This window comes from Alexandromys fortis, unplaced genomic scaffold, assembly GCF_014885135.2.
Source record: "Alexandromys fortis isolate MF-2015 unplaced genomic scaffold, M_Fortis_MF-2015_v1.1 scaffold_212, whole genome shotgun sequence".
NCBI lineage: Eukaryota > Metazoa > Chordata > Mammalia > Rodentia > Cricetidae > Alexandromys > Alexandromys fortis.
The window spans coordinates 502,996-528,963 of record NW_026068091.1 but is presented as its reverse complement, the minus strand read 5'-3'; the positions used below and the strand labels follow the sequence as shown (position 1 = coordinate 528,963).

Here is a 25,968-nt window from a genome sequence, read left to right as displayed (position 1 = left end):
AATTTTTATTTTTTGAGATTATTTTATGCATATAGGTATTTTGGCTGCATGTATGTATGCATACCATGTGCATGCAGCGCCTGTGGAGGCCGGAAGAGGGTGCTGGCTCCTCTGGAACTTGATAAATACTGCTTTCACCCAACATGTGGGTGCTGGGAGCTGACAGAAAAGCAGACAGTGCTCGTAACCAAAGCCCCTTCAGTCTACCACAGTCAGCATCGACAGCCACTGCACAAAGCTCCACTGTCCTTGGTGGCCACGTGAAATGCAGCTGTCCCTACATGAGGAGTGCGCACAGGGTGAGGCCTCCACACTCACCTCATAGTTATACTTGTGCTTCAGGTTCCAGCGGCAGATGGGGCACTGGCCTGAGGGGTTAGGGGGATTTGGAGTTGCCTTGGGAGTTTCTGTGATTCGGCCTTCAATCTAAGAGAGAGAGAGAAAAAAAAAAAGCCAGTGAGAGCCTGGGCCAGGCATGCAGGTCTTTCTTTACCTTTGCGCACACTCTGCATGAACACCAGCCAAAGCTTACTTCTGGGGGTCTCATGGCAGCAACGAACAGGTCTGCTTGCATGGTGGAGATTGTCTGTAGCTGCTATATGCTGGGCCTTGGACACAGGGATGCGGTTTGGCGGTCAGACAAGTGATGCATACCTGTAATCCCAGCAGTGGGTGGCAGAGGCAAGAAAACTAGAAATTCAAGGCTAGCCTGGGCTACACAGTATTAAGTTCAAAGCCAGCAGGGGTTATATGGTTAAGACTCTTGCCTCAAAAACCAGACAAATGGCAATGATGACATCAGACAGATATATACACTGGGAGCGAGAGCAGTGGTTCTTAACCTTCCTAACACTGAGAACCTTTATTTAATACAGTGACCCCCAACCATAAAATTATGTTCACTGTTTCTTCATAACTAATTTTGCTACTGTTATGAAGTGCAATGTAAATATCTGCGTTTTCTCATGGTCTTTGGGGGGGGGGTATGGCCCAGTTTGGGAACTGCTGAACTAGAGGGAAGGGGTTGTCATATCAACTGAATGCCATCTTTCCTCCCTCAACAAACAACAATAAAATACCTGAGCCCTAGGCTTCCTCCCTCCAAATGGGAGCTGGAGAGAGGGCTCAGCAGTTAAGAGGACTTGCTGCTCCTGCAGGGTACTGGGCTTCAGTCTTCCAGCACTCCAGTTCTAGGGGAACCTGTGCCCTCTCCTGGCCTCCAAGGTCCCTGCATGCACATGTACACATACAACTAGACACATAACAAAGATGCACTACCCAAGGAAAGCTTGCACCCACTCCACGTTGTCTGCGGAGAGCACTATTTCCAGCTATGTTCCAGGAACAAAGCCGTATCTATGCTAGCAGTTTCCAACAAGAGGTGATGTTTCCCCATCAGGCCATGTCTGGGGACATTTCTGATTGGACAGCTGGGGGAAGGGGTATGATGGGTATCTAGCAAGGATGCACAGGGGAGCCTCACATCAAAGAACGCCAGCCAGTGCCGCAGCTGAGAAACTGGGAATAGCCACACAAGTGGGTGTCTGTGTGCACTGCTCCTCTCTCCCTCTGCAAACAGAAGGCATGGGCAGAGGAACACAATATACGCCCTCCTCTAAAACAAACCAGGGTCCCACTAGGTAGACTCAGCTGGCTTGGATCCTGTTATAGAGACCAGGCTGGCCTCACATTTGCAGTGAACCTCTTGCTTTTGCTTCCTGAGTTCAGGGAATATGGTTTTCTTTACTTCTACCATTTTGAATAACAGCTTGCAAAGACCCGCAGAGGTCACGTGACATGACTGTACCCTGTGATCCAGCCTTGGAAAGGCTAAGTGTACTAAAGCAGCGGTCTGGGAGTCAGCTCCAATTGCAGAGGAGCTTAGCAGGCATCGTTGAGGCCAAGCCTAAGCGCATGGCTACTCTCATACCCCTGTCCCCTGGAGAAAGGCAAGAAGTTTTGCTCAGTTATACCGGGCACCACTATCTACCCCACCCCACTTCTACCATGGCAACACCAAACATGACAGAGAGAAGCTGTGGGCCAGGGAAAATCTGTAGGCGCATGGGAGGCCTCCAGGGCCCCAGGAGAGACACTGCTGTTCGGCTGGTTCTGCACTAAGAGTGGCTCACACGTCAGCTCCTCTAACTCCCACAACTCAGTGTGGCAGGCAGCAGAACACACACCCACGGTCAGTCAGAACCGCAGTGTCTCTCCATGCTCCCTCTACAAACAGCAGATCCATGCAGGCCTCACATGAAAAACTTAAAAAGTAAGATGTGGCCAGCACCATGAGCTGGAACGCAAGCCTTCAATTCTGAATGTCTAACACATTAGCTCCTCTTAGAGATACTGTCATTGATGGTGACCTAGCTGGTTCTGAAGTCTGAAGACGGCAGATGATAGCCAGCCAGGCATGGTCTGCCATAGTCTTCATGGGAAATGGAAACAGCAATCAGAAGAATAGCAGGCACTCTGATGGGCTAGAAAAAAGGCTGGGCCCAGGACAACAGCTGCATTAGCAGGAGATGCAGTGGCAGGGGACGCTCTTAGCACTGAGCACTCTGTACTCAGAAAAGCAGATGTCAGGTCAGGCTGGGTGGGGTGGCACACACCTTTAATCCCAGCACTCAGGAGACAGAAGCAGGCGGATCTCTGTGAGTCTGAAGTCAGCCTGGTCTACAAAGTGAGTTTCAGGACAGTCAGGGCTACATAGAGACCCTGTCTCAAAAAACAAAACCCAAAAAGTTCGATGGCACCCTTTTCTTCAGCATGAAGTCTACAGGGTGAATGTGTTCTGTCCTTTGAGAGCCCAGGCTTGCCTTGCACTCGCTGTGTAACTGAGGATGGCCTTTAGCTCCTGATCTTCAAGTACTGGGATCACAGGTATGCACAATCATGCCCAGATTGTTTTAGGTTTTAATCAGAAAATTGGAGAGATGCCCAAAGGGGAGTTCCCTAAAAAGTTAAGAGTCAGGTGGAGGCTAACCAGTGGAAAGGACAAGGAGGTATTCTGGGAGAAGAATGAGTGGATTTCTCCTAGGGATAAGACTGCCTTGGGGAGGCCTATACTTGGCTGACTGCCAGAGAGGTTAAGCCCCTGGTTGACATGGAAGTTCCTGAGCCTTCTGGGAGCTCTGCAAGGTGGCTGAGAATTTCTGGAGGCATAGAAGCCCATGTGAAAACAAGGTTGTCTTTTAAGGATTATAGGATAATCTAGGCCCCATGACTGACTCCCCAAGGGAGGAGAGATGGGCTCAGCACGGGAAAGTGGAGCATGGGTGAAAGAACCGTTCCAGTTTCCTTACCAAGACACAAGTCAGGGTGCCTGCACCTCCTAACGTCTCAATTACGGGTACACTTTCTAGACAGAAAGCAAGGATCAGAAGTCCAGACCCTGGCTCTGGGCCAACTAACTCTGGTTCTGTAGGCCTGCAATGCTGCCTTAGTTTCCCCTTTGGGAAACTAATTTATCACCTGCCAGAAAACTTATTAGCAAAGTCCTCTGAGACTTTGTCATACAAAAGGTCACTTTAATCAAGTAACAGATACCTCAGTACAGGCACAATGACTGTTCTTGATTAACCACACTATGGCACACAGCCCAAAAAATAGTAGACTTCAGGATTTATGGTCTCAGAGGGAGCAGATCCTGGAGCCAGGAGTCCAGATTGGGCCTCTTTCCCTCCCTCAGAGGAGCAGCCAGGCTGCTCCGAGCGTTAAGGAGGTCGTGAGTGGCCAACGCGGCGATACTTACTACAGTCGTCTTCCCTTCTTGGATCTCCACCACTACAGAGATAAAGGGGAAAAATTAGGTCAGCCATTTAATAAGGAACAGGGAGTTTCAAATAACAGCTCAAATGCTACACAGGCAGAGGAGAGGAGTCTTCAGTCTGCCCTCTCCCACGGTCCCTGCCCGGGACAAAAAGCTGGCAAGGTTCACCCCCAAGTGCCAAGGCTCTATGCCCTCGAGGCTGGCTGTAGGCAAGCCTGGGATGCTCAGGCTACAGCATCTCTCTGGAATCAAGGGTTTCCATATTAGTTTTTGCCTTTTGAAGCAGAGATTCATCTTTATTCTGTCTAGAAGAATTGGCAAACCCAACAGCTGTGGCAGGAAAATTGCTATACGTTTGAGGACAGCCTGGGCTACAAAGTAAGATTCTTATACATGGCCCTTTACAGACTTGACTTTGAAGGGTTTGCAATCTACAACACAGCTCTGTCTGTGCTCCAGTGGTAGCTTTTCAAGGAGACAAAGCCAATCCCAAAATGTATCCTGAGAATCCTGTGTCAAGACTGCATGAAACTGGCTGTGAGGGAAATATTCTCTGCTCCATCCTTCTTCACCTCTCCCTGAAGGGTTATGCTCTGTTATCATCCCAGAGAAAGGAATGGAAGAGGGAACAATCAGGAGCCTCAAGACAGTAGGGTCAGCAGGGCTTAGGGAAAATTCTGTTCCACACTGAGGGCCATCCAGGGCCTATCGATGCCTGAGGTGGGCAGGGGAGAAGTGGGGGCAAGACCATCAGCTGCACACATTACCATTCACCTAACTAGGATACTGGAAGCTGCCAGCTCACACACACCAACTGTTCCTGGAGCATCTCCCATGTTCCTGGCTTGTTTAGAGAAAGAGAGAGAGAGAGAGCCACAGCTAGCTGCTAGCAAGGAACCGGCACACAGCAAATGCTCAATAAACTCTAGTTTTAACAAGTGAAATAATCGCCAATGTCTCCTTCCAACCGTTAACTGCTACAATAGGGAGCTCGAGCCCACACAGTCTGCAAACTGTCTCTCCAGATACTAAGACCCTATTTAAACAGTAGTTTGGCTACCACAGTTTAGTTTTACTTAGCTCTGGCTAACACAAGAAATAATATAAATTAGAAAAGCGCCTAAGGTCCTTGACTTTGAGAATTAAGTGGAGCTCAAGATTTCTCCCTAGGAAAAATATCCACCTGAGAACACACAATTGGCCATGGGCTGCAGGAGCTGTGGGTATGTGTTACAGACCTGGCTATTCCTCAGAGGTGGAAGAGAGTATATTTCTCTTTTTTCTTTTTACCTACCATATTTTCTAAAGTAAACATATATAGCTTATGCAAAAACATAATATAAACAACAAAGAGAGAGGGCCTAGGGAAAAAGGCACCACTAACCTAGCCAGAAGCCCATGTCAGCATCTGTGGCCACTGAGCTCTGGGACCGACACCTAATTGGACACAGGCTGCCTAGAATTATTCCTCATTTGTTTTCTGGGCAAACCATTCATAAAGAATCATTACTCCAAAACAACCAATCGGAGAGCCCTCCATGTCCAACTCCAGACACACACAAGTGAAACAATGACCAGAAAAACCCAGAGGCTTTCTTCAGAGAACACTCTAGCCACTATTCAGAACAAACTCGGCTCCTGTGTAAAAGAAACTGCGTCACCTCACACACGGTTCTACTTGTCCAGAACGGAGCCCAGCCCATGAACGGGATGTGGTGAGACCCAACCTGGTTGTCAGCCTAGAAGGCAGCACAGCTGCAGAGGGAAGGTCACCAGCATGTCCACTGCAAAATGGCCCACACAGGGGGACCAGGGAGAGCAGGGGGGCATATCTCCAGTCCAGCCACCCTAGAAACTGCTACTACGCCAAAAAAACTGGGGGAGGGAAAGAGGGTAACTAAATGGGAGCAACACCAGGTAGGGGGTAAATTTCTGAGACGTCTCAGGAAACAAAAGCAGGGACACATTCTCAACCGTGGAGTCGGCACCAGGACAATGGCCTGAAACACAAAGAGCATAAACATGTGCTTTCCTTCTTGGTCCAGGCTCTTGGGCCCTACCCACGAGGTAAACAAGTCTAACAAAACACACATCACTCTCGGCAAAGACCCAAAGCCTGAAGTCATCCCACTGGCCCCTGGAAAAGAGATCAAAGCCCATGGCAAGCTCCACTGTTCATGAGCTCTCCCACAGCAACCTCGAGCCAGCCAGTGTCTTTCTAGAAGCCAGTGGGTAAAACAATAGGAGATGCTTATCTATGAGAGCCGAACTGTCAAACCAAAGGAATGACCCAAGGAACTCACAGGAGGCATAGATTGATCAGGGTGGTGAGTTAGTGCAGGGGAAGGCGGCTGACTGGGGCCTGCAGAGGCCCCCTTCAGCAGATTTTAAGCTTCTACAAAGAGGAGATAGGAATCAAAAATAGTATTGATTTTCAGTGTACATAGAAAAACATGGCAAAACCAAACAAAACCTGAGATCCAGTTGTCCCTGGTCTCCTCTCCATTTAAGAGAAGTGGTGGTGGGCAAGAGAAGCTGGACTAAGGTTCAGAGACCAAAAGAAAACTAGGAAAAAAAAATGCAACCACTCCTGCATCCTGAGCTAGGCCAGCATGAAGTAGGCCACCAGACATGACGTTGTTTTCTGAGCAGAAGGAAGGCTGCCGCCTCTCAAGCGAGGCAGCACGTGCACTGAGAATCAGGAAGGGGCGGCAGCCAGGCTCTACCTCCTGGGCAGAGGAACAGCAGAAGAGTAAGGCACAGTCTTTGCCCTGGAGGAGGAAGTAGAGCAAGGATGGGAATGTCACCATCACCATAATAAAGCCCGTGTCTCATAAAGAGGTCCTCCGAGTACTTCAGTAAATATTCCTAGGATGGAGTCCAAGATGACCGGGGTTATAACAGCCTGGAGCAAGCAGCGATGTGGTGAGACTGCAATGGCCACAGAAGCCCTTGATGGACACATAAACACAGGGAGACACAGTTACCCTGGTGCATAAAGGCTTGGCTGTTTAGTAGAGGAAGAGGGAGGGAGATGAATGATGGAGGAGGAGGGGCACTGCAGCAGTGCCTGGCCCAAGAAGCCAAGGCCTCCAGGATCTGTGGAAACTGAGCTCTAGGCAGCATATGCGGGAGGGCTGGAAGGCAGCCCCCTGTCTCAGCAGTCACAATGAGGGCCTGTGCCTCAGGGCACTGCCTGTTTCTCAAGTGCCATCTCCTTCAGTTCACCTTGCATCCTCAGTTTATGGGTCTCTGGTTGCCTCCCCGGTTCCTGTCCTGGAATTCCTGATGAAATGCCCCTCTTGCCTTGGGCTTCAGTCTCACTGCTGCCTAGGACTTCCCCATTGGCAGGGCGCTGAACACCCACTTGTTCCCTCCTCTCAAAGCTCCTTGCTGTGGGATTACTCAGCATATCAGATGGCCCTTCTTAGCTGGCTGAAGTGGCCTTTCAGCGTTTCAGTGTGTTCTATGCTGTAAGGTCATAGCTGGTAACTCGCTGCTCACTGTTTCTTATCATGCTGTTATTTCCTTCACACGGTGTTAAGGCAGGACGCTTTTAACACGATCCTTGCCAAATCTGACATTGTCATTGATGAATTCATTAGACGTTCTTTGGCAAGTCAACTGGCAAGAGACTTTCATGAAAGGAGGAAAAAAAAAAGAGGACCTGCCGAGGAGCACCAGGGCTGTGCTACACTGGAGAGGGGAGAGTGCTGCCCCTGCTTTCAACCCTGCTGCCATGAGCTGCTGTTAGGTAAGCTAAGGAATCTTTAGAACTGGATCCCCCATTCATCAAAGTAAAGACCGCTAACATCTACTTTTAAGGAAGACTGAGTAGATGTTTTAAGGAACACCTAGTATACGTCTGGAAGAAGGCACTTAGTAAACCAGTTTCCTCATTTGTCCCCTTAAATTATGCTTTTTGCTTTTTTTATAACCCACTCTCTCACTTTGGGCTTGTCAACCACACACCACACACACACACACACACACACACACACCCTCAGAGGCAGGGCTTCATTAAGTAGTTCTAGCTGTCCTGGAACTTTATAAGTAGACCAGACTGACCTTAGAATTCAGAGACCCACCTGCCTCTGCCAGGATTAAAGGTGTCCATCTTGGCCCTCGTGCCAAACTTCAGACCAGGCTGTCTCAGCATCAGCACTACTGACATTTTGGGCCAGTTGGCTTTCTGTTGTGGAGTTGACGTGTTGTGTTGTAAGACATTTAAGGGTATCCCTACCCACTCACCAGATGCTGGAACTACCATCTGTGACAACCAAAAAGGTTTCTAGGCATTGCCAGAAATGTCTGGACACTGGGGTGGGAGAAAGGGAGCGGATGATCACCACTGACTGAGGAACAATGCATTAGACTGAAAACTCATAGCAATGACACCACTGCTCAGTCCTCACGAAGATTCTTTTCTTCTTGAGTCCAAGCCTCATGAATTCTTGCTTCAGTTATATAGTTTATCTTTGAAAAGCAAGATGACTGAATATTTTCAGAGAATCAGCTTGTCTGTCACAACTTTAAATTTTACATGCACATATTTGAGTGACAAGTATACTAGCTAGTTCAATGACAGTCAGCTGTATATGGCTTACCAAAGGGAAGAATGGTGGATGATTCAAAAGGAAATAAAACATGACAGGGCTTTCACGTAAAAGCACATCAATTCAACTTAACATTCAGCCTCGAGACCAGGCTGTCTACACAGTGGCTCACAGACAGAAGAGTTACCAACCAAGCATTTGTAGCAACGACTCCAAACACTGATTATATAGTTCACCATTCCACAAACTCTCCAGTTAAAGAAAAAAAAATCTCTTGCTGGATGTGGTAGTACATGACAGTGATACCAGCACGTGGGAGGCAGAGGCAGGCAGACTGCCAGATGCTGGAGGCCAGCTTGCTCTACCTAGAAAGTTAAAGCCACCCAATGCAAAACTGTCTGAAAGAACAAGTTTCTTATGTGAAATCTCAAATACTCTTAGTTTTAAATCAACTAATCATACAAGAAACTACATATCAAAAAAAGGAAAGAAACTACATATCATAGAAACTACGAATCATACAAGAAACCCTTTTTATTTATTTCTTCTCTATCTTTTCAAAGATAAAACTACATAACTAGTAAAAAGAAAAACCCAAAATACAAAAAAAAAAAACACAACACAGTAAAGAACTAGTCAAAGCCGTGGATGGTGGCACACGCCTCTAAACCACACACAAGAAAGAGCCAGAGGTGGGTGGATCTCCATGAGTTTAAGGGCAGCCTGGTCTACATAATGAGTTCCAGGTTAGCCAATGCAATATAGTGAGACTCTGTCTCAAAAATAAAAATAATTTTCTTTTGTTTGTTTCTTGGTTGAGAAAGGACTTTTCGGTGTGTAGCCCTGGCTGCCCTGGAACTCAGAGATCCTCCTGCCTCTGTCTCCCAAGAACTGGGATTAAAGACGTGCACCACTAGGCCCTTATCTGCCACTCTTAATAAAATTACTGTTGGAAACGAAAGAGACCTCCTCTAAGTTGTGCATACTGGTTTATGCCTGTTAGCCACATGACTGGGAGGCTGAGGCCTCTTCTTTGACTCAGTGGCTCTTTTTTTTCCAATTGGTTACTTCTCCACTCTGACAGATATTCACTGGTTGGCCAACACTGCGCTAGAATTTTAAAAACAAGCCCCTTGTCCATCATTTCTTTTAGCTCAACACTAATCCATTCCTGCTTCCCACAGAACAACAAAAGAAGACTATCCCGAAAGACCTTTTCACTCCGCCAGATTCCAGCCCTTCAGGAGCCTGTTCAGGGAGCATCCTCTTTATGAAAACTTCCAACTGCCTTTGCTATTTCCGGCAACAGAATCTTCCTGGGCTCTTTCATGCCCAGGAATGACTCTCATTATGGGGGACGTAGACATATCTCATCAGAACGTAAGCTTCACAGAAAGGCTGTGCTTTCTTCTCCTTTCACAGCCTGACTCACAGCACTGGGACTTCAGTACCCTTTCCGCCGATGAAAAAGTAACTCGGGTTACTTTCCCGGGTTTAATATTAATGAAATGCAGAACTAAAATTTAGCACTTGCTTCTGTCGTAGTTGCTCAATAGCCTTTGCACCTTGGCTGCCATCTCTCAAGATTAGTAGCCTAGACAAAAACAGCCACCACCTAATATCGTTTTCGGAAGGGAAATTGAAAAGGGAGGCTTTGGGGATACGGTTTAAGAAGAGGGAGATTTGGAAATTATGAGAGAATTAGCAGTCGGCCCTTTATAGCTTTTCTGAACTCTCAGACAATCTTGTCTTTGATCTCTAAATCTTTGAGATCTAAATCTCTCAGTCTTCATTTACTCCCGGAAGGCACTAAAACCGGGAGGTGGAGCAACAGCCCCAGGGTCTGGAAGAGCTTTTAAGCGTCCTGTGGAGCCCAGCACCCCCGAGGTTTGAGAGCCGTGCAGAGAGGGAGTGCCACGCCGGGGTTGACGCAAGTCTGTTACGTGGCTGTTCTCGAGTTCTAGAGGTCGCTGGGTCCTGAGACTCACCTTCTCTCAACCCGCGAGCTGGAAGCCACAGGCAGCCGGTCTTGGCGGGGCCTCCTAGGAACCCGTGGAGCTGCCTTCCGCACCCGGATACCAGAGCCCTGAGGGCCGCCATCTTGGAAACACGCCTGACCTCGCGTGCACTTCCGCTTCCGGAGCGGAGAGCACGCCGCCGCCGCCGCCGTCGGCGAGCGGGTTTCTCGTGGTTTCTGTTTCTATCACCAGTCGGGATTTGGTAAGGAGACGCACGCGGCTCTGTGCGGAGCAGATCCTCCAGCTGCTATATGCCAGAACCTAGTCTTCAAAGCTGCCCGTTAGTCTCCCTTAGTAAATTACACACCACACCGATTCTTTAGTTTTTTTTTTTTTTTTTTTTCCTTCCTGCATGTGGATTTTAAGCTTTTGTGAGGGACAGAATGAAATGGTAATGAACTCTGGCTCTGGGAGCGACAGACCTGGAACAGAATTGACGACCTTCCCTCCCATCTGCCAATCTTTGTTGCTTATATACATCTCCTGTCCAGCACTTGGCGCCACCTATCCTCTGCCTATTCTTTGGCTACCTGGTAAATGCTTTGTTAGAGTTTACTTCAAACTTCATTCGCCATGCTGGTTCTCGGCAACATCTGTTTTAGGGTTCCACACAGTTGCAGTCTCCCCACAGGATTGTAAATTAAGTCAAACATTGTTGCCAGGCGTGATGACGCAGGCCTTTAATCCCAGTACTAGGGAGGCTGAGGTAGGTGGATCTTTGTGAGTTCGAGGCCAACCTGGTCTACATAAGTGGATTCCAGGACAGAATTACACGGTGAGACCCTGTCTTGATACAAAACAAAACAAAAAGACAGAAACATTGCAATTGCAATTTTTGTTGCCTCTCAAGCCTACATCTCCTAGCACAGTGCTTGGTGTCGAAACACGTAATAATGGTTCAATGTATACTTATCAGTGGATAAGTAGAATCTGTTTTATAAAATAGCTTGTTGCAAAGATTATATGAAATAAATCATTCATGCTCAATGAATATAAACTACTTAATAGGACAAATAGGGAGATGGATCTTTTCACAAGCTCGGCATATTTGCTTTATCAAAAAAGTTAAAATGGGCTGGAGAGATGGCTCAAAGGTTAAGAGCACTGACTGCTCTTCTGGGGTCCTGAGTTCAATTCCCAGCAACTACATGATGGCTCACACCCATTTATAATAAGATCTGGTGCCCAGAACACTGTATACATAATAAATAAATCTTTTTTTTTTTTTTTTTTTTTTTTTTTTTTTTTTTTTTTTTTTTTTTTTTTTTTTTCGAGACAGGGTTTCTCTGCCTCCCGAGTGCTGGGATTAAAGGCGTGCGCCACCACCGCCCGGCAATAAATAAATCTTTAAAAAAAAGTTAAAATACCAAAAAAATAAAATTGTCTGATTTTCCCACTTTCAGATTTTCAGGATGTTTCCCCTGAGCTACCTAAGAAAGGAAAATTATTGACACCTCAAGTCTTCCTTTTGATGGTAAGGTTCCTCCCCTCAACTCTTTATCCTGTGTAAGCCTCGAAAGGGTAAGGGTGTTGCTAGTTATCTTATTCTGGTACTCTGGTGAGAGAAACTAGGTCTACTGAAAGACACAGTAAGTTCTCTGATGATAGGGAGAGAAAGGGCCTGTTGGTTTAGTTGCTCCTGGCATCCTGCTGGGCTATGTGGAGACAACCAAAGCTGCTCGAGGAGCTTTGGTGCATAGCTGTTAGGAGTATTTCTTAGATGAGCCTCTCAGCCGACACAAATGATTCCATTCAGACCAAATTAGACCGAATAAAAGTTGCCCATGTTTGATGCATCGCTCCTGGGAGGTTCTGGGAAAGCATGGCAAGGGGGAGAGAGAGAAGGGGAGACCACACGAAACCCAGAGACTATGTGTTCATTCTCTGGGGGGCAGTTTAAGTAGCCTGTGGGAGTTAGCTTGACCTTTTCTGGGGAGGGGTTACCATTTGGTGGGCAGGCTTTCTCAGAGGTGGAGTTTGGACTAAGGCAACTCCCAGGGGAGGGAGCTTGAAATGGAACTTTTTGCCCAATATTCCAAAATGGGTGTCAGGGGCTAGGGTGAGACCCCTGACTATCATATTCCAGACTCTTGTATAAAGGGGTGTTAGGGAGCTGGGGTGATGCTTTCGACCAAGCAATCGTTATAGATAGGAAGAACAGGAGAAATATTACATTGAGCAATGGCAGATGCAGGGAAGCAATCTGAAATGTCAGTTAAGGTGGGATTGATTGACACATGGATTGGAAGCGGGTTTCTGTGGGTGCACTTCTAGGTGTCCCAGTCAAGCAAGATCAGGATAGCCTTGACTCACTCTAGCTTCCGACTTTCTCCTGCGTAAATGAGCCACATCTGTTTCTAGCCACATTTCTTGTTTTCTGATTCATGTCCAACTTTTCGGTGCTGAGCAGAGACCAGGGCAGTAGCAGAACCCCATCTGACACCTGTGGACATAGTGAACTAAAGCATTTGGGTGCCAGCCCTTTCCACGTATGTTTTCTAACTTACTGTAATCAGCATATTTTGGGGTGCTGGACAGATGGACCATGGTTAAGATTCCTGGCTTCTCCTTTAGAGGATCAGGGTTTGGGTCTCAGCACCCATTATGGCAGCTCCTATCCTTCTGTGACTCTAGTCCCAGGACAGCTGATTTTTTTTTTTTTTTTGGTTTTTTGAGACAGGGTTTCTCTGTGGCTTTGGAGCCTGTCCTGAATTAGCTCTTGTAGATCAGGCTGGTCTTGAACTCACAGAGATCCGCCTGCCCCTGCCTCCCAAGTGCTGGGATTAAAGGTGTGTGCCACCACCGCCTGGCAGCTGATGACTTTTTGTCATAAGTGTGGTGCACATTCTTACGTGCAAGCAGTCATACTCATAAAGTAGAAACAATCCCTTTCTGTTCTGCCCAGGGAGGGGACCCTGTGTGTCATTCTTAATTCCTGTTGTAACTTAAAGGGAAACTTCTCCCAGTATCTGGAGCCCTCGATACCCTGCACGTGGAAGAGGATGCAGCAGGAACTGGTTAAGCACCAAGTTTGAGTTTGGATAGAACAGCACTCCCACGAAAGGAGCAATGATGGATCTGTATCCTAAGCCTGAGCAGGACCTGGGAAACGCTGCTGCTGGCTCCTCAGCATTGTTGTTTATGTCAGCATCATCTCCTCCAGGAACACTGGCCAGCAAGCTGTGCTGCTGTTTGCTGCCGCCACTGGAGCCCCTCCAGCTGCTGGCCGCTTCACTCCTGGGACCTTTACTAATTAGATCCAAGCAGCCTTCAGGGAGGTGACGAATCCAAGGCTGACCACCAGGCCCTGGCAGAGGTGTCTTATGTCAGCCTGTTTACTATTGCTCTGTCTATACAGATTCTCCTCTACCTTATGTGGGTGTTGTCATTGTTAGATTATTAAAAGGCAGCTGGAGAGAGACAGAATGTAGAAAGAAAGGAAGGCTTGCTCTGATCATAGGTGAACCATGTTTATTCCTGGTGAGGGAGCACTTTTTTTAAAATTTTTTTTAAGATTTATTTATTAAGCATATAATGTACTGCTGGCAAGGAAGGCACCAGGTCTCATTATAGATGGCTGTGAGCCACCATGTGGTTGCTAGGAATTGAACTCAGGAACTCTGGAAGAGCAGCTAGTGCTCTTACCCTCTGAGCTATCTCTCCAGCCCGAGGGAGCACTTTGTTATTCATATGTGTGGATGGGCAAAAGGCCTACAGAGGAAGCTGGGATGCAGCCCCTTATAGGGATGGAAATGACTTCCACAGTACAAAAGGGAAGCTGGGAAGTGCAGTCTTTCAGCAGGAAGCTATTACTCCTAACTCTGAGAGGCTATAAAAAACACAGGGCAGGGACATTATAGCTGTTTCTGCTGATGGGGGTTTTTGTTAGAGGGGGTAGTCCTGGGTCCATTGAAGGGGGGGGTCTTAACTTGATCGGCTTTGATGGATCAGGTGATTGCCATCTTATATTCCTGGGAGATCTGGAAAATAATTATTAGAGGGCTGTAAGCAGCTGGTTTGGTTTCAGAGAAAAACCAAGAGATTTCCCAGAAGGTTAAGGGATGGGGAGGAACAGAGGCGATAGGATATTGACACAGAGTTGATTCAGGGTGACAGTGACTAGTCCATTGCCTGGCCTGTCGGACCAAAACGAGCTAGCCGAAGTTAACGGGAGCTACAGAGCGTGAAAGGAAGGAGACAGGAGACAGTAGAGGACTAATAGAAAGACTGTATCCGGCTCAGGGGGAGAGGAATGAAGTCCCTTTAGCCCGTTTCTCCACAGCCTCGAAAAGGCCTTTCTGCAGATGTATTGAGAAGACATGGAGCTTTTGTAGGTGAGAGCATTGGGAGAGCTTAGAAGTTCTATAAGTGAAACATTTTTAAATGGGGCATAAACGAATAAGGAGAATGAGGAGGAAGGAGGGCAGTGCTGCGGCCGTCATGGGGTCCAGCTGGTTCTGAAGGATGTCAGGCTCATCTGAGCCCGTGAGCAGAGAGCTGCGTTGATGCAAAGGAGGCTCCAGTCCAGCTGTTTCAGTTCTGCGTCCCTGAAACGATGTTCAGAATGGCAAGAAGACGGATGAGTTAGGTGGCCCCTGACCATTAGCCCCGTCAGAGGCCACCGAATGCTTTTAGGGGCTTAGGGACGTTGGCCTCTCGGTGACTGTTTTGAGGCTGACAGAGGGTAATGAGGGGACCAGCAGTTGGAGTGCCTCAGAGGAGGGGCCGTCCTAGGGGCCGTGATAAAACCGAATAGTTGTCAAAGATCCAGGACAGAAGCCAGGAGGGAATGACTACAGCTTAGTGTGGACAGTTAAGAGACGAAGAGGAAAACTCACACGGAGAACACTCACAGGAGCACAGTGTAACTGGACACCTGGCAGGACCGTGTTCTACAGAAGGGTAAGGTGGCTGTAGTTAGCTGTTCGTTACGTCAGACTCCTGCATGCAGAACGAGCTCCTGAAACATGTAAAGAAGTCAGCTAACGTCAGCGTCTAAGGACAAACCTGACAGAATGTGGCTCAGTCCTGCTCCTTGCTTTCACATCTGATAAACTTTATGTACTTGTTTCAAATATTAACAACACCAGCTATTATTTCATGAGCAAAAACAGAGTATCCCAAGGAAAACTAGATTTCTAGTTAGAAACAATTTGTTGAGATAAAATTTTTTTAAATTGGGATTATTTCCTTTAAGTGACCATATCTAGCATTTAAAAACATAACAATATATATTTTTGCTAAAATCAAATTATAATACCTATATTCCAAGATTATATGTAAGTATATTTTATATTGTCAGACTGTGTAAAGAGACAATTTATTTCTAGGTTGTATTTCCCAGAAAGAAATTATTTCCTCTGGGCAGTGGTGGCGCATGCCTTTAATCCCAGCACTGGGAGGCAGAGACAGGCAGATCTCTGCGAGTTCGAGGCCAGCCTAGTCTACAAGAACTAGTTTTAGGACAGGCTCCAAAGCTACACAGAAACCTTGTCTCTAAAAACAAAACAAAACAAAACAAAACAAAAAAAACAAAAAAGAAAAGAAATTATTTCCAATTTAAAAAGTATACTCCCAGAAATAGCTACTGCCTTGATTTCTTGCATGTCTCTGGAACACTCTAGAACATCCCGAGTTACTACCTGAGTGACTGCCTTGATTTCTCCTCCATAGACATGTCTCTAGAACACTCTAGAACATCCCGAGTTACTATCTGAGTTAGTGACTGCCATGCCAAGAGTAAACAACTCGCTTTAGAAAGTTTCCTAAAATTATTTAACAGAACCTCTTAAAATCTTAAAAAATCTCTGTATTTTCATTCCACACACTCAACCAACAGATGAAATCTGAAAGCAGTCAGTATGTCAAGTCTGTAATAAACAATTTACAAGTAACATAGGCGAAATTAACAAACCCTAACCCTAACCCCAACCCTAAAATTAAAAAGGCTTATATTGACTCTTTACCCTCTTTTGTCTATGGGCAGATTTCTAGGTCCCCACATGCTGAAGACAGAGAGCAGATTTCCTAGTCACAGTCTATTTAAAAACAGACGCATTGTTTAAATGCATATTTTTTCATATATATATATATATATATTTAGTTTTGCTTTTTGTTTTGTTTCTGACATGATTTCTTTGTGTAGCCCTAGCTGTCCTGGAACCCATTCTACATGAAGCTGACCCAGAGATCTGCCTGCCTCTGCCTCCCATGTGTGCCACTTCCACCATTTAGCTCATCCCTCTGTTTTTTGAAGTAGCAAACAGAACCTCTTAAAATCTTTTTTATTTTTAATTTTATTTTATTGATACTTACTGAACTCTACATTTTTCTCTGCTCCCCTCCTTGCCTCTCCCCTCCCCACTTCAACCCTCTCCCAAGGTCCCCATGCTCCCAATTTACTCAGGAGATCTTGTCTTTTTATACTCCCCATGTACATTATATCTATGTAAGTCTCTCTTAGTGTCCTCATTGTTGTCTAGGTTCTCTGGGATTGTGGTTTGTAAGCTGGCTTTCTTTGCTTTATGTTTAAAAACCACCTATGAGTGAGTACATGTGATAATTGTCTTTCTGTGTCTGGGTTACCTCACTCAAAATAATGTTTTCTAGATCCATCCATTTGCCTGCTAAATTCAAGCTGTCATTTTTTTTTTTTTTGCTGTGTAGTACTCCATTGTGTAAATGTACTACATTTTCCTTATCCATTCCTTGGTCGAGGGGCATTTAGGTTGTTTCCAGGTTCTGGCTATGACAAACAAAGCTGTTATGAACATAGTTGAGCACATGTCCTTGTGGCACCTTTGAGCATCCTTTGGATATATATCCAAAAGTGGTGTTACTGGGTCTTGAGGAAGGTTGTTTTTTAATTTTCTGAGAAATCACCACACTGACATCCAAAGGGGTTGTTCCAGCTTGCATTCCCACCAGCAATGCAGAAGTGTTCCCTTTTCCCCACAACGTCTCCAGCATAAGTTGTCATTGGTGTTTTTGATCTTGGCCATTCTTACAGGTGTAAGATGGAATCTCAGAGTTGTTTTGATTTGCATTTCTCTGATGACTAAGGATGTTGAACATTTCCTTAAGTGTCTTTCAGCCATTTTAGATTCCTCTGTTGAGAGTTCTCTGTTTAGGTCTGTACTCCATTTTGTTTTTTAAATTGGATTATGTGTTCTTTTGAAAGGTGTCCAATTTCTTGAGTTCTTTGTATATTTTGGAAATCAGACCCTGTCTGATGTGGGGTTAGTAGTGAAGATCTTTTCCCATTCTGTAGGCTGTTGTTTTGTCTTGTTGACCGTGTCCTTGCTTTACAGAAGCTTTTCAGTTTCCGGAGGTCCCATTTTTAATTGTTTCTCTCAGTGTCTGTGCTGATGGGGTTCTATTTAAGAAGTGGTCTCATGTGCCAATGTGTTCAAGTGTATTTCCCACTTTCTCTTCTGTAAGGTTCAGTATGACTGGCTTTATGTTGAGGTCTTTGATCCATTTGGACTTGAGTTTTGTGAATGGTGATAGATATGGGTCTATTTTCGTTTTTCTAGATGTTGAAATCCAGTTATGCCAGCACCACTTGTTAAATATGCTTTCTCTTTTCCATTTGATATTTTTTGCTTCTTTGTCAAAAATCAGGTGTTCGAAGATGTGTGGATTGATATCCGGGTCTCTATTCGGTTCCACTGGTCCTCCTGTTAGTTCTCTTATTTCTCTGTTCATTTTTCATCTGATTGACCTGTCCAGTTGTGAGAGGGGAGTTTTGAAGTCTCCTACTATTAGTGTGTGGGGTTTAATATATGATTTAAGCTTTATAAGTGTTTCTTTGACATATGAGGGTAGTACCCTTGTATTTGGGGCATAGATGTTCAGTATTGAAATTTCCTTTTGATGGATTTTTCCTGTAACTAATATGAAATGTCCTTCTTTGTCTCTTTTGACTGATTTTAGCTTGAAGTCTATTTTGTTAGATATTAGGATAGCTACACCTGCTTATTTCTTAGGTCCATTTGATTGGTATATTTTTTTCCCAACCTTTTACTCTGAGATAATGTCTGTCTTTGAGGTTGAGATGCGTTTCTTGTATGGAGCAGAGGGATGGATTCTGTTTTCGTATCCAATCTGTCAGCCTGTGCCTTTTTATAGGTGAGTTGAGTCCAGTTACATTAAGGGATATTAATGACCAGTGGTTGCTATCTCCTGTTAATTTAGTTTTCATCATTGATGATGTTAATTTGTGCATTTTTTTTCTTCTTCAGGATTTGCTGTAATAAGATCATCAATTGTCTGTGTTTTTGTTGGTGTAGCCATCTTCCTTGGGTTGGAGTTTTCCTTCTAGTATTTTGTGTAGGACTGGGTTTGTGGCTAGGTATTGGTGAAATCTAGATTTGTTATGGAATATCTTGTTTTGTCCTTCTATGGTGATCGACAGTTTTGCTGGGTATAGTAGTCTGAGCTGGCATCCATGGTCTCTTAATGTCTGCATAGTGCTTGACCATGACCTCTGGCTTTCATTGTCTCCACTGAGAAGTCAGGTGTAATTCTGATAGGCCTATTTTTATATGTTACTTGGCCTTTTTCCTTTGCAGCTCTTAATATTCTTTCTTTTCTCTGTATGTTTAGTGTCTTGATTATTATGTGGTGAGAGGACTTTTTTTTGGGGGGTCCAGTCTATTTGGTGCTCTGTAAGCTTCTTGTATCTTCATAGGCATATCTTTCTTTAGGTAGAGAGAGTTTTCTTCTATAATTTTGTTAAATAAATTTTCTGTGCCTTTGAGTTGAACTTCTTCTTCTATACCTAATTATTCTAAGATTTGGCCTTTTAATGGTGTCACATATTTCCTGGATATTTTGGGTTAAGCTTTTGTTAGATTTAATGCTTTCTTTAACTGATGAGCCTATTTCCTCTATTGTATCTTCAGTGCTTGAGATTCTCTCTTCCATTTCTTGTATTCTGTTGTTCATGCTTACGTTTGTGGTTCCTGATCTTTTTCTTTGACTTCTGTTTCTATAATTCCTTTGGCTTGTGTTTTCTTTATTTTTTCTATATCAGTTTTCAAGACCTGAATAGTTTCTTTTATATGTTTGAGGTTTTTTTTCTTGGTTTTCTTTAAGTGATTTGCTGATATCTTCCAATTTTTTGTTTCTTTTTTCCTCCATTTCTTTAAGGTAATTTCTCATTTCATCTTTAAGAATTTCAAACATTCGCTTGAGGTTATTTTTTAGATCATTTTCTTCTGGTTCATCCATATTTGGTTGTTCAGGTCTTGGTTTCGTAGGGTCTTTAGGTTTTACTGGTGTTGTGTTGCTCTTTGTGGTGTAGCATGTCATCTTACCTTTTCTATTCATCTTTTCCTCTAATAGGTGTGGTTGGGGCTGTCTGAGATTCTGTTGAATAATCTTCTAGGTGCCAGTCAATCCAAAGCTCAGATGGTTGTTCCTCGTGGTACAGTCAGTGTCACAGTTCTAGTTACTCCGTTGGTTATTCCTGTTCCTGGAGGTAGCTCAGTGTTCCTGTGCTTTGGTTTACTCCTTTGGAGTTTGCTGTCTTAGGCCTACTTTTGCCTAGGCTGCTGGCTTTGATCTGTTTCTGTAAATTTTGGTCTGGGAAAAGTCCCTGGCTTGGAGTTGGACCTGTTGTGGTGGAGATCGCTGACTCTGGATCTGGGTTCACTGGCTGCTCAGTCCTGATCTGCCCGTGTCCTGGGACTGGGTTTGGTCCTGGCTTCTTCTCCTGGTAGAGCTTGTTCTCTTTATGTCTTAGGTCACTGGTTCAGTCCCACTCCAGTTCTGGTGGAGATTGCAGACTCTGATTCAGGTCATTGGCTCAATCCTGGTCTGCCAGTGTCCCAGGACTGGGTTGGCTGCTAGGGCCGGATTTGCTCCTGGCTTTTCTGCTCCCAGTGGAGCTTGTTTCCCCTGGCCCTCTCTGTCCTAGGAGTCTCTTTCTGTTCCACTCCTGTGGAATTTGTTGCCCAAGGTGGAGTTCCTTGCCTCTGGGAAACTTTGGCTTAGGTTACCGGCTTTAACCTGTATCTGTAAATTTTGGCCTGGATTCCCACCTGCAGAAGTCCCTGGGTTGGAGTTGGACCTGGAAAGGTTTTTAGTTCTGGTCTACTGCCTTGGAGATCCCAGGCTCAGGTGTGCCCGAATCTGCAGAGGACCTGCTTACTTCCTCAGAGGTCTCAGACTCGGGCTTGGACCTGCAAGAGTTCCAGGTTCCTGCCTATTCCCTTTGATGTCTCAGACCAATGCCTGAACTCACAGAGGACCCGGCTCAGGCCTACTCTCTCTGAGGTTCCAGACTTGTGCCTGGCTTCGCTGAGATCTCTGGTTCCTGCCTATTCCCTTGGAGGACCCAGATTCACTCACAGTCCCGGATTCACATCCAGACCCTCAGCAGTCTTTGACTCTGGCCCATCCCTCTTTTTTAAATAAATTAGAAAAAACAGGTAAGTAAAACATACAGATCTTCAGTATACAGCTTGATGAATTTCCATAAAATAAGTAGAATGTGATCAACATTCTAGAACACTGTCTTGTATTCCTTTCCATAGAATAAGTAGAAACGATCAATACTCTAGAACACTGTCTTGTATTCTCTTCCATAGAACAAGTAGAACATTATCAACAGTCTAGAACACCATTTTGTGTTTCCTTCCATAGAATAGTAGAACATGATCAACACTCTAGAACACTGTCTTGTATTCTCTTCCATAGAACAAGTAGAACATGATCAATAATCCAGAACATTGTCTTGTATCCCCTTCCAGTCATTCCCTCTAAGGATAACCATTATCTCAACTTTTGGCACCACAAATAACATTTTGCTGATTTAAACTTTATATAATATTTTCTTAGATTGCATCTTATTTTAAAACTCCTTTATTCTGTTGATAGAGTTTGGATCCTTTCAATATGAAATGTTGCAAATAGTGCTGGGACTAACATGACTTTGGGCAAACTTGAGAAAAAACTTTCTGGAATATTTGAGTGATGAAACTGTGAGGGTCTACACATGCTCAGCTTTAGTAGAACACGCCCAGATGCTTCCCATGGCACTTGTACCACTTTATTTTGGTACCAGCTATATGTGGAAATTCCAGGTGTTCCAAAACCTTGTCATATTTGAAAAAATTTTTTGTAGTTTTCATCTGTCATTCTAGTTAGTATATAATAAGAGCTCATTGAAGATTTATTTTACATTTGATGCCTAATGACAATAGCTTTTCGGGTATTATAAACCATTTATAGATTCTATTTTGTAATAAATCTGTTCAGGATTTATGCTCATTTTATATTTATCTGTCTCTTTTTTCTTGATATATTTATATTAAATACATATATTTAAATTTTACTGTAGTGATGAGGCGAGCAGGCCTGCTTTTTATCCTGCCCAGCTCCCACACGGCTAGCTTAGCCCCGGAAATAACAACACACAAATTGTATTCATTTAAACACTGCCTGGCCTGTTAGTTCTAGCCTCTTCTTGGCTAACTCTCATATCTATCTATCTATCTATCTATCTATCTATCTATCTATCTATTTATTTATTTGATTTTCGAGACAGGGTTTCTCCTTAGCTTTTTGGTTCCTGTCCTGGAACTAGCTCTTTTAGACCAGCTGGCCTCGAACTCACAGAGATCTGCCTGCTTCTGCCTCCTGAGTGCTGGGATTAAAGGCGTGCGCCACCACCGCCCAGCTAACTCTCTTGATTAACACATTTCTATTAATGTATGTAGCACCACAAGGTGGTGGCTTACCGGGAAAGATTCAGCATGTCTGACCTGGTGGCTGTCTCCATCGCGTCTGACCTGGTGGCTGGCTCCATTGTGTCTGCCCTCACTTCCCTTCTTCCCAGCATTCTGTTCTGTCTACTCCACTCACCTATGTTCTGACCTATCAGGCCAAGCAGTTTCTTTATTAATTAACCAATAAAAGCAACAGATAGACACCTTCCCACATCATTTTACTTTCATTTTATGTGCACGAGTGTTTTGCCCACACATATGTATGTGCACCATGTGTGTGCCTAGTTCTTAAGCCAGACAAAGGTATCTGATCCCCTGGAACTGGAGTTAGAAATGGCTGTGAGTTACCACGTGGTTGCTAAGAACTAAACTGTAGTTGTCTGTAAGAGCAGAAAGTGCTTTTAACCACAGAGCCATCTCTCCAGCCCCCTGATCTGTTTTTTCTTATTAACTTGTTCATTCTATATTTTCATACTTGTGTTTGTTGACTACATGTATCGCAGATGCCATACAGTTCTTCAAGTATTACCTTCTTCCTCCCTGAAGTACAATTTTTAAACAAATATTAATTTAATTTTTAAAAATTCATCAGTTTTTCTTCTGTTATGGTTAACTATTTTCATTTTGTATTACTTTCACTCTCTTTAAATATTTGTGAAAATATTCTCCTATGCTTTCTAATTTTTTCTTTCTTTCTTTCTTTCTTTCTTTCTTTCTTTCTTTCTTTCTTTCTTCCTGTTTTTTGAGACAGGGTTTCTCTGGCTGTCTGGAACTTGCTCTGAAGAGCAGGCTAGCCTTGAACTCACAGAGATCCACCTGCTTCTTGCATTGCAAGTGCTGGGACTAAAGACGGGTGCCACCACTGCCTGGCTCTTCTATGTTTTCTCGCAAAGACTTTATAATCAGATATTCAGTTTTTCTGGAATTGTTTTGCCATGTGGTCTGAGATTCATTTTCTGAGCCACCAAGGTGGTTTAATGGATAAAAGTATTTGTCACCTGCCCTAGTTAGTTTTCTGTTGCTGTGATAACCACCGTGACCGAAAGCAACTTGAGGCAGACAGGGTTGATTTGGTTTACAGGTTACAGAGGGAAGTCAAGGCAGGAACGGAAGGAGAGACCATGGGGGAATGCTACTTATTGTCTTGTTTTCTTCTCAGGTTGACAACTAGATTGTACATTACAAAACCTTGTGAGCCTAATAGCCTGAGTTCGATCCCTGGAAGCCACGTGAAGGTAGAAGGAAAGAACCAGCTTTTAAAAGGTGTCCTCTGACCTCCACACTTAATGTGACACATGCTTGTGTACATGAACACACACATCTTCATCATCATAAATAAAAAACATTAAAAAATATTCATTTTTGCCATAGTAGTGTCTTACTGACCTAATACCATTAAAAATACTGTCACAGTTGGAGGTAGGATGATCAGACTCTTCCTTCACTACACTTTAGCCAGTCTAGTTTCTGGAATCTCTATTTGGCTACATTGATCTCAATTTTGTCATTTTCTTGTCTATTTATTGAGGCAGAGTTTCACTCGAGTCCATGCTGCCTTGGACCTTGCTACGTAGATCGGGCTGTAGCTGGAAGCTTTTAACTCTTAATACTTCTCCCCCCCTTTCCTATATCTTACTTCCTTATGGGAGGGGTACACATTCTTGTTATTTAGGCCACACTATCCTTAAATTCATTAGCTAGCCCATGCTAGTCTCAAATCTGTGGTAATTCTACTGTCCTCTAGGATTAGAAGATACCATGTCTGATTTAAGTCAAACTCGATTTCTAAGCTGTCTCTTCCTACCCTAAACATAGCATTTTCTACCCTACTAGTGAATCTTCTATACTCCTCTCTTAATTGGGTATGTGGGGATGTTTGGTGTATTGTAGAGTTGTAGTGTGGAATCAAGATTTTTTTTTTCCTACAGGCTGTAAAATGGTAGCTCCAATCCAAGAATGCTTCTTTTCAAGAGTCAGAGCTTCTAGGACTGTTGGCAAAGGAACTCATATACAGGGGAACTGTTTTTTCTTCTTTCTTTCTTTTTACTTTTCCTTCCTTCCTTCCTTCCTTCCTTCCTTCCTTCCTTCCTTCCTTCCTTCCTTCCTTCCTTCCTTCCTCCCTTCCTCCCTTCCTCCCTTCCTCCCTTCCTCCCTTCCTCCCTTCCTCCCTTCCTCCCTTCCTTCCTTTTTAGATAAAGTCTTACTATATAGGCCTGACTAGCCAATCGTGTGTCACCACATCTGGGTGACTGTTTTCAATTGTCGCAGCCAACCCAGGACTCACTGCGCATCAGTGACGCTACACACACACACACACACACACACACACACACACACACACACACACACGAGAGGAAAGAGAGGTTGACGGATCTCTTTACACTGACTACACTCCCATTGCCCTGTGGAGGCATTTCTTCTTCCTTCCACATTTTGTCCTATACTCAGCCTCTTAATTCTGGAGATAATCTAAAGATTTAAAATTGTTTTTGAATTCTGTGTATGTGTTTATATCCGTGTGTGGGTATGTGTACATGAGCACAGGTGCTTGAGAGGCCAGAGAAGGACGTCGGATCCCCAGGCACTGGAGGTACAGGTAGTTATGAACCACCTGGTGTGGATTTGGGGAAACAAACCCAGGTCCCTCGCAAGAGCAGAATGCTGTCTTAACCCTTCCCTTGATCTGGAGGTAATCTAAATCCCCAGTAAACCTTCCCAAGGAAGATGTTTGGGGACACGCCCGTGGCAAGCAAACCCGGACGTGTTCTTTTGCCAATGAAAACTTCACTTTATGACAGAACTGATCTGGTCAGATTGCTGCCTAACAGCAGAACACAGGCTCAGGCCTGAGTAGAGGTAGGAGATGGGTAGCCAGGGGCCGGTCAGCTGTGGCCTCAGGGAAGGAAGTTCTGGTCCCAGCTATGGATGGATGAGCCAGTCTGGCCTTCCTCCCACCTCACCCAAGAAGAGGGGTCAGAGCCGATAGTCACACAACTCTGACCCTGGAAATAGAAGGCACAGGGAAAGGGCGGGAGGACAGAAGCTGATCTGGTACTGATACCCTGGTGGGAGCGGGCTGGGAGAGAAGGCCGGGGAAGGACTGCCAGCAGTGACAGTCATGTTTGCTTTCTCCTAATTAATGTGGTTTCCTTACAACCCCCCTGTTGATTCCCAGCTGGTCGACTCAACCATAACAACACGTGGCCTGCCCTGCCCAGGCCAGGAACTGAGAAGGCGCCTCCCAAGGAGGGTCTGGTTTCATCTACAGTCGGGCTGCCCTTCCGTTCACTGGTTTAGTGCAGGGGAGGGAAGGGACAGCATCTCAAGCTGTGGAGACAGCTGGGCTGGGGGAACAGCCAGGACCTGGCTGCCCTGGGCTTGCCTGGCTGAATATTCCCACGGCCTTTCCTAGAGGGGAGTGGTCTCCCGATGGAGCTGCAGCCTCTCAGGCAAGTGTGAGCGGGGAGACCTCAGGCAAAAAGCCCTTCCTCAGTGGGACTCACACAGCAGCAATGACGTGAAGGGACATTTATGAAAGGAGGGAGACAATGAACCTCTCTTTGTCCTGAAAAAACGTACAGGTGTGTTTGGCCCAAGGCCCTCCAGGGATCTGGAAACAGCTAGGCTGTGTCTAGAGTTTTGGTTACATTACCACTGTCCTCCGAGTCTTTGTATTGCTTCCTTCTTTGGGAGACTCTTCCTCTTCTCCTGTCATTGTTCCACCCACTCTCACAGCTGCTTCAGTGGGCAGCCATCATGCAGGTACAATGCGCTTCCGTAAACAAACGCATATATAGCCCAGGGAACATTCTTCAAGGGGGAAAGGTTTGTTGTACAAAACCTGATTTTTGTCGTGAAAACTTGATTGCCCTGGAGTTGGCACT

The 25,968-nt window shown here is 45.0% G+C and overlaps 1 protein-coding gene and 1 long non-coding RNA gene across 7 annotated transcripts in view; one reads left to right on the top strand and one right to left on the bottom strand.

Annotated features, from left to right (window-relative positions):
- The window catches only part of Mrps18a (mitochondrial ribosomal protein S18A), a 16,723-nt gene extending 6,240 nt beyond the window's left edge, over positions 1-10,483 (bottom strand). Inside the window, exons 1-3 of one of the 2 annotated variants that reach the window (XM_050122794.1) lie at positions 10,320-10,483; positions 3,758-3,789; positions 319-426 (exon numbers count right to left, since the gene is read on the bottom strand). In XM_050122794.1, the coding sequence (XP_049978751.1) occupies positions 319-426; positions 3,758-3,789; positions 10,320-10,431 (252 nt within the window). In that variant the 5' untranslated portion in view covers positions 10,432-10,483. Of the gene's footprint in view, positions 1-318; positions 427-532; positions 634-3,757; positions 3,790-10,319 lie in introns of those variants that run through there. The other variant, XM_050122795.1, reaches the window with a different exon arrangement.
- On the top strand, positions 10,456-25,968 carry LOC126488925 (uncharacterized). 5 transcript variants are annotated; one of them, XR_007588814.1, is made up of 4 exons: positions 10,456-10,551; positions 11,753-11,823; positions 20,402-20,785; positions 23,244-25,968. It is a non-coding gene; the product is annotated as an uncharacterized lncRNA (long non-coding RNA). The 5 variants fall into 5 exon arrangements; XR_007588812.1 differs by having other exon boundaries at positions 13,301-20,785; XR_007588815.1 differs by having other exon boundaries at positions 10,509-10,629; positions 13,301-20,785.